General features: G+C 38.5%; 1 protein-coding gene across 4 annotated transcripts in view; it reads right to left on the bottom strand.

Annotated features, from left to right (window-relative positions):
• The window catches only part of Bruce (BIR repeat containing ubiquitin-conjugating enzyme), a 136,084-nt gene extending 121,905 nt beyond the window's left edge, over window positions 1–14,179 (bottom strand). For 2 of the 4 annotated variants that reach the window (XM_017605756.1, XM_017605764.1), the window contains exons 1-8: window positions 13,821–14,179; window positions 12,126–12,439; window positions 11,009–12,035; window positions 9,838–10,629; window positions 8,758–9,760; window positions 5,802–6,034; window positions 5,510–5,731; window positions 5,114–5,278 (exon numbers count right to left, since the gene is read on the bottom strand). In XM_017605756.1, coding sequence (XP_017461245.1) covers window positions 5,114–5,278; window positions 5,510–5,731; window positions 5,802–6,034; window positions 8,758–9,760; window positions 9,838–10,629; window positions 11,009–12,035; window positions 12,126–12,439; window positions 13,821–14,007 — 3,943 coding nt within the window. In that variant the 5' untranslated portion in view covers window positions 14,008–14,179. Of the gene's footprint in view, window positions 1–5,113; window positions 5,279–5,509; window positions 5,732–5,801; window positions 6,035–8,757; window positions 9,761–9,837; window positions 10,630–11,008; window positions 12,036–12,125; window positions 12,440–13,529 lie in introns of all 4 variants that reach the window. The other 2 variants (XM_017605777.1, XM_017605770.1) reach the window with 2 other exon arrangements.
• Between the last annotated feature and the right edge of the window lie 229 nt (window positions 14,180–14,408).

The raw sequence follows: 14,408 nt of genomic DNA, 5'->3' as shown, positions 1-14,408 counted from the left end.
GTACCGTAATATTTTTTAACAGACTTCCTCTGTCCTTGGGAGCACTTTAGGCTATATTTTTTCTAAGTCTTAACATTTTTAAGTAGCAAATTCCAAAATTTTTGCCACTTTTCGTGCGGTTCCGCCTTTCCGCAGTAAATCTATTATTTACATTTATGGTTCCTGATTAACTATGTTATTTACTGGTGATCACTTCTTCAATAAATTACAATATAGAAAAAAGTCATCTGACTTCCAACTAAGTAAAAGATAACTGTCAAATGCAAAACTGAGAGTGAGTGCAAAACTGTAACATCTGCCTTAATTTACATTTTGGTCTGCTGGTTTTTTTATTGTTGTTGTATTGACTTCAAATCATTATGAGAGAGGGAGTAGGGATGTACCAACAAGAATATTCAACAAAAGGATGAAAGTCGTTATAACTAGGAAATATAGCGGTGGCTGAAACAAAAAGTGTTAAACCATGTTACAGTTTTGCTCGTCACTGTATATGGTATATAGGGTAGGGAAATATCCCTTTTCCCTAGCAGTAAACCTTTCAGTGTGGGCAACATTGATATTTTTAAATAAGGCAGATCGGAATATGCGCTCTCTGGGAAGACAATACCTGTTATTATTGTAACATGTTATTTCACTATGGTTTAATACACCTTGGGTGTGTGCATGTATATGAATGAGCTAATTCGGTGAAGAAAACTAATAAAGGCTAATTCATTTGTTGAAAATTCGAAAAGTAACAACAGTCTGCCACGTTAAAAGGTAGGTGTTGTTGTTGTTGCAGCGGCACTACTAAGCCCCGCCTATTTCGGTTTGTCCATCAATCCTTGTCGTCAAGCTCAACTAACGGTAGGCCCAAGAAACGGGCAGTTTCGAAGGAGTCGGATCAAGAGATAGGGGTGTTAGTTTAGTGGGACTGAGCTAGCATGTGAAGAGGTAGTTGGTGTCGTGCGGGGAGTCTCCACATTCCGGACACTCATTGGGGTCACGTCCATACCGTAACTGGGCCAGAGTAACGCTGGTCTCTTGGCAATTGAAGCTTCGTATCTGCTACAGGTGGTGATTGGGCTCCGATCACGGCATTCATAGGCGGGGAGTGGTAGTAGGTGGTGACCTCGGTGGTACGTCGGTGAGTCCAGTGGTTGATCAATGTATACGAATAAGCAAGGGTCTGGTGGGGTGCTGACGTTTGTGGCATCCCACCGTGGAGCTGTCAATTAGACTGTGGAAGTTATAACACCTTCGGGTAATCGCATTGTCAAAGCTCACGCTAACCAACTTAAGCGCCGTTACTCTAAAAATTAAATGATAGAGTTGTTTGAATTGCCAGATTTCGACGACAATCTACCACTAAAAGCTGCAGCTAGACAGAGGGATGAAGTTGACCCAATATTATCCCAGAACCAGGAAATCAAGAAATCAATGAATCCGCTGGAGAAACAATTTTTGAGGAAAATCAGGAAGGGATGGACGACTTTCTAAAAGAAGACATTCAGGGCTCTAAAACAATTCAAGATCAACACCGTTATCCAGTACGAGGGAATAGAGGACAGACTAAAAAATTTGACGACAACGTCAGATTTTAAAGGGGGAGGAATGTTACAAATGGATAAACAGAGTGTTCGAGACTTGATTATTGACTTTGCGTTGAATTTCATTCCTTAAAAGCTTTACACTTTTTGTCAAATTATTTTATTGATTGAAAAACATGGTACAATAAAAACCGGTAGAAGCCAATTTGACGTCAAACCTACAAAAGTCAAAGTTTTCGGGAGAGTAAAAATGAAAATGAGCGTGTGTAAGGAAAAATAAAAAATTACATTTCACTGGTTGGCGTTTTTAAGTAAATTTGAAGTTTATTTTCATTTATTTATTTTCTTTAGATAAAATTTGTTAACTTGTATGTTGTTTTCTGTTTTTAATTTGTGAGTTGCAGTGTTATTGGAGGGACTTTTCGGCATAAGGGTCATAGGAACCATGATAAAAACATAGCAAGGTAGAACCCAAGGCGAATTAATATAAGGTGATAGCAGGAGTACAAAAACAAAAATTTACATGTATTTTGTTTTTGCTTTGGCGGCATAAACTGTCAAAATTTGTAAGAGTGTGTGTAGAAATTCAAACAAAATTTTTCAATTTGATATCAGAAGCCGTGCGGCGAAACACATACACAAAATCAGCTGAGCTAGTAACACCACCTTATATAAATTCGTCTTGGTAGAACCGTTCTCTCATTTTGGCGGCCATGATTTTTTTTTGAAGTTTGCCAGCATTTTAAAGTCATATAAAATTTAAAATAAAAAATTGAAATTGTTCGAAATTGTTGTTGCTTGAGATTGAAAATGAAAATGTGTGTGTGGGTTTGTGAGTAAATTTAAGAATTAAAATGTTTGGAAACGTCAAAAATTTTAAAAGTAACTCTCAGCGGTTCTACCTTACTATATTTGTATCATGATAGGAACAGCACTTGGCATCAAACGTGCCTTTTCTGTACCTCCCGGTGTATTTGTGAAATCTGCTCCTTTAAAATGTTTAACGCACAACAAGGCATTTCGCTGCAGCTCTGCCCCATAGCTTCTTTCGCAACACTCCTTACGCGAAGGACATTGAGGCACGTTAAAAAAACTAGTTGTACCTGCTTTAAATTTAACACCACACAAAAAGCAACGCTTCCGGTGTGGCATTTTTAACACATACACTAAGTATAAACCGCACAACACTACAAAAATTCAAATATTAATTAAAATTTGTTATTACGGACATTCAAAAAAAACAACGATATGTCATTGAAAGCGTAACGAAATAAAGGAAATAAAAGAAAAGCAAGTTGAAGTTTAAAGGTTTGGTTCTCATGAGAGCAACGTCATTCTGGCTTCTACCTGTATTTATGTGCCTTGATTGAAAAATTAGTATTTCTATTCCTTTTGCAATTGAATAAACATATCTTTGTAAATCTTCATTATTCATTTAATAATTACGATTTACTACAGGGCCTTCTGTTAAGCTCTCTTACGGGAAGCATTTGGCCCTCGCTGTACAGGTGGTGCTCAGTCGACATCAGAAGGCATCCTGTCGCTGTCCGGAGTGCGGCATTCTGACAAGTCTATAACTTCGTCCAAACAGGCGCATCATAGTTCAGAACCGACCGGCCAATTGCATTGTGTGTAGCCAGCAACGTTTCTTTGTATTTGCCCCAGGTGCTGCCGGCGAGAGACGTGAAGACCTTGTTGCGGCTCTGTATTTTGTTGACAACTGTGGTTGTGAGCGCGGAGAAGGAAAGCAGGCTCTCAAAGGATTTCGGGTTATTCCTGAAGCCTGACCTCCTTCGTTGGGAAGAGTGTTAGACTCCTTGCAGTGAAGAAGCGAGAAAACTCTGAGAGATAACCCTTTACTTTTGAGCAGAAGTCATCAATTCAAGTCCAGGATAAAGCGAGCGGCAGTGACTACCTTGCGGAACTGGCATTTATGTCTGTGGTTGTGGGAATATTAGATTTGTTAGATGATGTGCACAGCGACATTGTGCGCTCAGAACTTATCATAACACATCATTCAGCCCCAGTGCTCCGATGAATCCAAGCAGTTTCGGGGAGGTAGAGAGTGTATATGCGTAGCCTCTGGCCACATCCTACCCAGCTAGTTTAGCATTTTTCTCGCAACGGCATCGCATTCAAAGAGATGCCTTGAGAATTCTGGTGTCACATCGCAGTAGCGACACAAGTCGCCTGCACATATCCCTAGGGTATGCATATGGGCTCGCAGTCTGCAGTGCGCCGTTAGCATCTCTGTTATAAATCTCAGGTTAGTCTTTTGAAATGTTATGAGTTTCCTAAATCTCTTGGGATTGTAGCTTCATTCGCCTGCCTTAGTACCATTAATATGCTATTATATGCATTATGTCAAAGATCGTGGTGCGCACTGAAGTCATTTACCACCTTTGGCTTTACCTCTAAGTAGCGCACATATTTCAGGTTGATATCCTGCCTGGCAGCAGGCGACAGGGGGTATATATACGCGGGATCTTCTTGGAGCCGTGCAGGCTCTTTGGGTGCTGGTTTTCACCTGCGCGTTGCGCGTTGCTCGAGCTGGTAGCCGTGGAGGCGGGCAGTGGTGCCCGTCGGGAAAAGAAGGATGCGAAGCAATGCGGCTGCCAACAACGATTGATGGGGTCCGCCGATTGAAACGGGGTTAAGTCGCCAAACCACAGCTTTTGGTCGGGTAAAACCCGAGTCATTCCGGAACGTAGAACCGGCTGTCGTGGGAATGCCTCGATGTTCACCTGTAAACCAAGGATGTTTTTTCAACTACCTTTACAACCAACTATTCAGGAGATTTCAAGATTTCAGCCCGAAGTCTCAAAAGGGTTGGTTCTCTACCGGATTTTACCATTGTTCCTTTTCCAATTTTCGTCCACCATAATAATCATCACCATAATATTAACCCTTCTGCAATGATTTCATCAAAATGACCCAATTATCATGAAAAAAAAAATCTTTAATTACAGTTAGGTAATTTTAAATAAGCTACGGCGTTGTCTATTCGTTAAAAGTATAATCAGCTATGGTTTTACAAAAAATACAAGTTTTTTATTTTTTTTTGTTTTCTAGAAGCGACATAGTTTCTCCAAATTGACCCAAATTATTTAGTATTTAAGGGCAACTTTCAACCGGTAAGCATACAGCTCTTGAAGATAAAGTGTCTGTATGTGATAAATAAGATATTAACTGAAATTATATCTAAATATTGTTTTTCTTTCTTAAAATTGACTAGTTTCTATCATTGGGTCAAAATGACCCAAAAACATTATAGGAAGTAAATTCCAAACACTGCATTTTGGCCCAAATTATTATTTGGACACTTTGAACTGGTAAGCATACAGCACTTTCCGATAAATTATTTGCATATGATAAGTAAGATATTAACTGAATTCAAATTGAAATATCGTTTTTTTTTTCTTAAAATTGGCTAATTTTTAATATTGGGTCAAAATGACCCAAAAACATTTTAGGAAGGGGTAAATTCCAAACACTGCAGAATGGTTAAGTGATTATTCGAAAGTAAATACAAATATTCATATTTGAAATCAACGTTAGAGAGTAATAAACTAATAATGGCATACCAATGTAAAAATCAGAACGTGATTTTGATGAGCTTGGCAGAAACGAATTTGTGGAGGCGGAAGCATTGGAACTTGAGGTATTATTTGTTATAAAATTATTTGTTGTACTGCCGCCAAATGATGATGATAAAGGCAAACGCATTATTCCACCCTTTCGCACAGGAACTGTCATTGATTTACGAGTGTATGGTGACAGCATATAATAGTGATAATATAGCATTGTTGGTTGAATGGATGGATGAATATATGACAAAAGCAAGAATTAGTAAAGATAAACATCACATTTATAAAACTGTTAGATGCCTAAGAAGGAAACGCTGAAGTTGTGATATATCCTCATGATTGAAGCAATAATTCAAAATGGCGTAAAATATTAGACACAATTGGCACACTTACCTCGAGTCTTACTTTGGCCCTCTTTAGCAGGATCAGACATAGTTTTAATGTGCAGCAAGAAATTGCGAGTACGAGTCTTAAATAGTTTAGGTGAAGTCAATGTGACTGTACCACCTTGGTCGCAAAGATCGATGCATGAGGACAGTTCAATGGGACCAGCGAGAATTTCAGCATTGTGAGTCTGTAAATACTCGTCGTTCAATACAGGGTTTTCGTTTGTACCTAATAAAGAAGACATACATGTAAATAAAAATGTATTATATATCAGTATCAGTATAAAGAGACGTATTACCATCATAGTTATTAAAAGTTAAATCTATGTTCTCATCCATTGTTGTTTGTTTGTAATTGAGATGGGGACCTTTCATACGATAGCCGAACCCGCTGGTGTTCTGTTTCAATAATGTTACTTGAATTGCAGCAGGATTATGACACTGCTGATACAACGAAAATTTTAAATCAATATGGCCCAAGCTCACAGGTTGCACGAGGTTCAATTCGATAATATGTTCATCCCATGTGGTACTATGAGTAAACAAATAGGAAGAAACCAATATATTATTGTTGTAATTACAAATGTAAAGAAAAATTCTGCTTTCATAATATAATGAAAGCAGAGATCACAAATAACACATTCACATATATCTGTACTTATTCAAAGCCATAAACCGAAGTGCTCACATATTAAAAGAGCCCGGCAAAATCCTAGAATACGAGTCGGTGATATGGTCATCCCACACACAACAACAAATTCATAGTATTGAAAGAATACAGCATAAATTTTGATAACTCGTGCGTTACTTCATACATCCTGAAAACACAATCAGTCTTATCATGAGTTTAATTTTCCCCGCCCAGTTCAGTTGTCCTCAAGCGCAACTAACGGAAGTCCCAAGAAGCGTGCAGCCTATGTAGGGTTTGTCCACAGGGACAAAGGCGTTAGTTGTGTGGAGTTTTCCGGGCATGCGAAGAGATGTTTCGAGTCGTGGGGTGTTTCTCCGCATGCCGACTGTCTTGCTGAAATAAGTAAACGACGAAAATCGTCGAAGACTACGCAATGCTGCCAAGTTTGTCCGATTCAATACACTAGTCGAGTGAGGGAATGACGTGAAATTTTTGATATGATTCGACTCGCGAAAAACGACTTGCATTCGACACGACTCTCGCAATGAGCCTGTATATTAAAATACCGAAACTCGAAGAATTCAGAAAATCCATACAAAATCACAAAAGTTCAACTAAATAAAGCAGAAAAAACCTTTTAAAATCTCGAAAAGGAAAGATGAAAAATCTCGAATAGATACGATAAGTTCCGAAAAAAAGCCCAAAAGGTCCGAACGAGACCGAAAAATTCTGGAAAGATCTAAAATAAATTATACTGTTTCATCCATATCAAAAATTTTATAATGCTGGACTTATGCAAAGTACCGCAGTGGCACTATCATCGCAGTGCTGCATCGCAAAGCAACGTTTGGGAAATGAACTCAATAACTCTCGAAAATTGCATATACGATGACTCAAACAAGTGACCACGTGTTGATTTTTTTTTTAATATGCGAACTGTCTTTTGGGCTAAATTTTTTTGGTATATTTCTATAAAAATAGCGTCCAAGCTTTAATCAAAATCATATAAATCAGTTTCAAACTTTATACAAAATTTAGGAAAATTCGACAAATTTTCATAAAAATTTAAACTTTTCCATCTGAATCTTAAGAACATTTTTGGGCATGTAGCTTTACAGCCCATACGATTTAGGTCTAATGAAGTGCAAGTTTCAACCGGCTAAACCTCGCGTTGATTTTTGAGAATTTTCTTCTTTTTTGAGACTGGTTTTGCAGTCTTGTTGCAGTTTGCATGCCTACTTTGATAACCCTACTAAAAGTTGCTGAGAAGATAACCATACGTCTATCATACGTTCGTATCATGGTTTGCTTGCCTTGATTTAATGGAAATAACATTTTTTTTAAATTATTTCAAAGATATGGGGGCTTTAAATTTTTTTTAGAAATATTTTTCATTGAACATGGTTATACCACTGATTTACATTTTCATTTCGCGATTGAGAGCGAAAATTTAAAAAGCATACGTAGACGTAGGTCATCATAGAAGGATTAAGGAGCTCCTCAAAACTCAGTTGCCGACTGTAAAATAGCCCAGTAGATATTTTCAGGAGTTAAAAGGCCTTCCTCAGACTCAAAGAGCTCTTCACTCTACATTCCTTTCTCCTTTCTTTTTTGTATGGAGTGGCGCAAATTGAAGGGCTCCTTCTTTCGCTACCAATAGAAGGGCTCCTATAAAAGCTCCCTAAAAAGGACTTTTATAGGACGTACTTTAGAAGGCCTTTGGGAGGAGTTCTTTTAAAGTTGCTTCTTTAATTTATAAAAATCCTACATCTCTGAAGTATTTGCTTAAGGTTTTTATCAAATATGTGTTATTGCAAGTTAAAAGCTTTTTTCAAATTCATTCGTTATGCATTCGTGTACTCTTACTCTTATTCGTCTTCGATCTTATCTCTGGCTCCATTGACTGCCCATCTCTTCTTGAGCAGGTTACCTTTAATGTGCCTCTCAGAACTCTTCGCTCTCACATCCCCTTTTACGTTCCTGTAGTTAAGACTAACTACTCATCTTTTGCGCCTATTTTTGAGGCCTTGCGGAATTTAACAATATCTCAAAGAGCTTAGATATCGACTTTTCGTTTCCAAGAAGTCTCTTTAAATCATCTCTTGAAACCTATTTTCGTAATTGTACATATACTAGTCACCGTCAATACTTTTAAGCCTACTTCTAGTCTGTAAGATTGTAAATCATAGACTGAATAAAGATGAAATATAAATATAAATTGGAAACGGATAAGGCCTTCCAGACGGCATGCAAGGAAGCACTTTTTTCAGTTGTTGTTGTTGTAGCAGTATACAAGCTCCCCAAAGAGTTTTTGGGGAGTGTTGCTGGAGTAACAGTCCTTGGCCAAATATAAATCTGGGTCGTTCCGGTTACGTAGACCCGACTGTCGTGGGAACGCACTTTTTTCAGTCCTTCTTCTTGCTTAGAATGGCTTCACTTAAGAAGGCCTACCCAAATGATCTTCTGGGAGCAGTCAAATGCATACCGGAGAATGAGAAACATATTCCCATTAACACCAAAGGCAAGCTTAGGGAGGAGCAATATTATTTTTCTGTGTAACTGTTATTTGCGATCTCTGCATGAAAGAGAGTAAAGAACTTAATAGTTAAAAAAAAATTGCATACGCATCGTTATGCAGGCGCCACGTTTTTGTGAATTGTGTGTCATCGCCGTGTCGCAAGTGTTGTGGTTGCTTTCGCTGTTTTTGTGCCTGCACCAAGTCATTCCAGCAACTGGGCACTTCAGCGGTATACAAAGCCAATACATCGTCGAACTGTGTGAGTTCATAAAGCGTGCGCAGATCATCCAGCGAAAAATAATTTGTTTTATATGCCAAAAAATTCGAAGCCGCAACCGCGTTAATCGATGACGATGACGGGGATGGTGATGACTGTGAAAAATTGCTATTATTAATAATACCATAGCCACTAGGACTGCTGCTGCATCCTTGTCCACTGCAGTCTACTTTGATATTGGGTACAGGCAATAATGATGTGTTACTTAATGATTGCTTGTCAATGGTCAACTCCCCAGCTCTAACAGAAACTGAATTAGTCGTCGCTGACGCAGTAGCTCCACCAACATTTCTGCTAACGCCATCCGGCACCGTAACCGATGTACCCCCCGGGATCGAATTGCCAGAGCACCCGCCTATGTTAGAAAAGATATTTCCACCAGATATAGGAGCCGAAGACGCTGCCAAGACTGCATTGCAATCCTCTTCCATTTCCAACATTTCATCGCCAGATTCGTTTTCGGCGTCATTCAAGGAATAAAATATTAAAGAGCCATTACGTGTACATCCACATAATCGGTCCAAGCTTCGACAGTAAGCTACTGATACAAACTGTTCGCCGTCCTCTTCAACAACTGTAATTGGCTGAAAGTCTGTTAGCGAGTAAATTTCCATGCTCCCATCAGCGCATACGACACAAAGCGCCCCTGGATCTATGTGCAAATCTTTTTGTTCATAGTCGGCTACATGAAAACTGGGCAAAATACACAATTGTTGGGGACATTTCGCTCGACTAAATGTGACTGCCAAAGTGTATTCATTTGAAATTGTAGAATCGATGTCAAAAAGTAAAAGCTGGGCAGTTACTGCGTCGGAATTGAAATCAACATGATCTGAAACAATAGAAAAGGTTCAACAATAACATTTGCCAAAATTGCTGTTTTATCTAAACAGAGTAGTTTTGTCATACCCTCCATACGTTCATCATCCAAATCCATGTCGACAGTTGCCATTATTATCTTACTCGCTGCTTCATTACGCACTTTTGTCTTAACCAATTTTACGAGCAGTTGATTGCATTTGTCATTGGTTGGCAAAATCTCAGCAATTTCAATAACTTCACGGCGTCCACTAGAAATACTTCCGCCGCCACCACTATTTGCTTCGTTATCCGAAACAAGCGCATTCATACGCCGTACACTCGTGCAACTTTCAACTACGCAGTCAATATCATCATTAACGGTTACCTTCTGTATAACTGTCCCGCCATTCACATTGCCGTTATTGTTGTTATTAGCATTATCATTGTTATTATTATGATTTTGTTGAGCTGCTTGTGCCGCAGCTAATATTTTCTCCTTAAAATAGTTGGTATCCATTTCAATTTCGTTTGAATTCAATGAAACTGTACCGTCGACTCCTACACCGACGCCAAGTTCAGATCCTGCGTCATGTGATTTTTCTAATAATTGAGAAAAATTACTCAAATGACCGAGTTGGTCCATTTTAATAAGTTCATTTTCAAGTTCATTTTCAAGGAGATCGTGCAGAGCCGACGTCTCGGATTTATCTCCAATAACGCAGTCACTTTTTTTTAGGGCAATTAATTCGGATACAAATCCGTTGCTATCGAATCCATCTGCGTATTTTTCCAAAACAGAAGAAAGTGATTTGTTATCATCGTCTCTTTGGTCATATTTGTTACATAGCTTTTCACTATTGTTGCTATCACCACCTCCTCCACCACTATCGCCATTAGCAGCTAATAAATTAGAACAAGAATAATGTTAAGTTTAATTGCAAACTTAATAACAAGGGTACTCATCTGTACGCGAAGTTTCATATTTGGACAATTGGGCAACTTTGCTCAGTGTTTCATGAGGACAATTTTATACTTTGTGCAATTTCTGAGTTAATTATTTGACAAGTGTTAATTTAAAAAGTTCAACAATTTAAATTGAAAGTAAAAAAAGTAGTTGATTGAGGTTTTTTTTTGCAGTGGCTTTATATCAAATTTCATTTCATTGCCCAGGGTTTAAAATTGCACCGTTTGCCCAGTTTGCCAGGGGTTTTGCTTTTTTAAATGAGTACCCTAAATGTATTTTAATTACTCCCAAGGACTTGTTTTGTCTGACTTGTACCTGTGCTGCTTTTGCCATTATTAATTGAATGACCACTTCCATACCCAGTACCAATAACCCCAACGCCGGTATTTTCTTGAGCACGATCACTTTCTATGATGTTTAGGACCACCATACGCAGTAAGTATTCCCCGGTGTTTTGTCGGATACTCATTCCTAATACTATCTTTGAACCCACGACACCGGCGCGAAGAGTCGACGTGGATGAACATTGTCCTGAAGTACTTCCAACAAAATTGCTGGTCGCTACTCCGCTGGAACTTCCGCTGCCTTGTCCACTAACCAGGGTTGCAGACATTGCGTTTATTTTGTACTGAGCACGCGCATTTGGCAGTACACAAATTGCCGTCACACGTGCCCACTCATACCCCTCGTCGCAGATATCTTTCATTAGTGTAGCAATATTGAATGAATGCATCTTTTTAAGATGCCGTTCAATGCTCCAAACAGTAATCTCTCCCGACTGTGTGCAGCTTGTACATAATACGTTCGAATAATCACTGTTGGAGACGACATCAAACCCGAGACCTGGCGCAGGAACAGCTGGATTTGTCGCATATGTCACAGACAATGGAACGTTTTGTGTGTACTCGCCCTTGACGAAAGGACACATAGGAGAGTGGCGTTCGTGTTCGCTCCATGGTTCATCAGTTTTCTCCCAACAAACGAGACAAACACTACAGGTGAAACACATTGCTCTATCCTCCCCAGATGATGATGGTTGATGATAGAAGCCTGCTTGCGCCATCTGATCGGGTAAAGCCCACTTGTAGTCCATGTGTGGCCACTTTTCAAATGTCTGTCTGCGCACGGCCTCTGAATGCATAAGAACGCGCTGAAAGTTGCTGCCGTGCCAACTCAAGTCCGGAATACGCGAGCCGGCGAGCAGATCAGTGAGTCGTTCATTTATAGCTGACGCTATAGCTAAGGCGGGAATGTGACGCTCCAATCGTTTCAACATGATAACCACATTGTTTGAGACTAATTTTAGGCTAGAATATGACACTTCCAGACAAATTGTGTTCCACTGCAATAAGGATCGAAATATTTTGATATGCGGAGGTATGTTATGACAAAAATTACAACAAAATATCCTAATACGTTTGATTGAACTTACCCTTTGTGCTTTTATACCCTTTTTAGCATTCGCTTGTGCATTTTTTATCTTCTCCAATAGTTCATTAATAACGTCACTAGGGCACTCCAATCCTTCATGTTCGAGATCTTTGAGACATGTTTGGAAGATGACTGCCTCAGATAGAAGTAACTCCAACTTGATAAGATCATCATTTTGTAAAATAGGTGGCTGAAGAATTGTGTCCAATAGTAACACACCGTTGTAATCCCCACGAAGGCCCAAAACCTGTCCATCCCAAAGAAGCACTTTCTCCTGTAGGGGCATGTACTTTCCTAGCACGTTTCTATCGACATCTAAAAAACCAATTGTAAACAGCAGTACGCAAATATTTTTAAGCTTTTACACAGAGGAAACACAGTTAACGTTTAAAACACATTTACATGTTTTTAAATAAATAAATAAATCCATATTTACAAGTCCTACAAACGATAGAATGTTTTGTTTAAAATCGGGAAATTGTTTTCAAATAACAATGAAATTTTTTTGGAAAATATACACCCATATGCTGTAATTCGAAAGTTCGTAGTTACGAATTCGTAGCTCCGATCCGAAAATTGGTATGCTGTAATCCGATCGTAACTATCAACGGCGTTGCCAACTAAAATAGTGAAATTCGCATTTCTTAATCAGCTGCTTTGACAGAAACAAATCAAAATAAATAAAATCGCAAGTGAACAGTGAAATTAAAAAAAAAAATGGTTTAATCATTATTTGAAAAGACTTTTCTTTGATTAGTAGAACACAAAAGATTAAGGGCTGGTTTCTCCAACTCAACTTAACTTAGTTAAGCCAATTTTCTTGACTAAGTCAAGAATAAGCTGTGTAAAATGTAGGCTAACTTTTGACTTAAGTCCAAAAAGTGGCTAAACTAGGTTAAGTTGAGTTGGAGAAACAAGCCCTAAGTGGCCGTTGCACTTTTGTCCCAGGAGGAAGAACAGCAAACAGTTGCTAATATACAAAGGAGGTGGTTCTGATCGATTTAGCTTAAATGATAAAATGTAAGATCCCTCCTTTTAAGGCCTCCATTCCACTAGGTATTGTGCCGCTTTAATTCTTGGAACGCTTTCCCAAAATCCACCACATCCTCTTTAGCTCCTTTTACAAAGCAAATAATTTGTTTCGCTACGACACGAGTTGCTATTCGTACAAAATTACCAACAAATACATAAAAATTACAGATATGTCGGATTCAGGCATACCAAAATTACGAATTTCGAAGATGGCCTACGAATTTTGAAATTACGATACGACAACGCGGATTCCAGCATACCAATTTTACGATTCCTAGCAAAATCGAATCTACGACGGATTACAGCATAGGGGTGATAACCTAGTCCCTAGCTGTGAACTCTGCAGAGGATAACCAATGCTACAGTTACATACCCAGTTACAGTTACATACTCCATGTCACTGAGCTTGTCACAAAATCTTCCCTTTGGATAGTAAACATAAACACAAAATTGGTTCATATAAAAAAACCAACATTAGCTTTTGACACGATTTTAAAGCGGAAAGTTATACCTAAAACTAACTGCGCACTAATACTCTGACGCTCTGAGATATTTTTGCCTTTTTCCCTCCTACACTTTTATTGTTTCTAACATTAATCAGTACCTCTAGCTTTTTTAACTTCCACTTATTTTTGTAAACTTTTGTTTCTAGTATATTTTTTACCATTTCCGCCCAATTTGTAAGTCTGTAAAATAACTCCAGAATGTACATCAAGAATTTTCACTTGATTGCTGGAGTCGAACACAAGAATTACATTCAAGTGGGGATGGTAAGCGATATTACGCGATTCCACGACATTGCCCACATCTAAATATCCATCCTGTTTCAGAATACGTTGCTCTGCTGCCATTATTTCATTGAATATATATTATCCGTTGCAAATACTTTAGATTTTTCACCAATTTCACAATTTTTCACGTTGAAAATTATTTTTTTACAAAACTTCTCGTTTTTTTACACTTCGTCGTCTTTTCTCATTAATTTCCGCGAGCAACTGTCATCGTGTGAAAAATAAATTAATTCATAGTTGCCACAGTTTTCAATCTATATCAAAAATCGAGAGCAGTTCGATTATTTTACCTGTATTCTTTTACTACTGTATCGCAAAAAGTATTGTGGCGAATACTGCGGCAACACAAAGCGAACAACGAGAAATAGGCAGAATGTTCGAAGAATGACGTAGAATGTTCCACAAAGAGAAACGTCAAGTTGGATGAACACTGCGAACAAGGAGAGAAAGAGAATGAGCGA

The sequence above is a fragment of the Rhagoletis zephyria genome, unplaced genomic scaffold (genome assembly GCF_001687245.7).
Source record: "Rhagoletis zephyria isolate East Lansing unplaced genomic scaffold, Rhagoletis_zephyria_1.1 Rzeph_scaffold_00156, whole genome shotgun sequence".
Taxonomy (NCBI): Eukaryota; Metazoa; Arthropoda; class Insecta; order Diptera; family Tephritidae; genus Rhagoletis; species Rhagoletis zephyria.
Note: the sequence above shows the minus strand (reverse complement) of the source record. Positions and strands in the feature narration are given on the sequence as shown.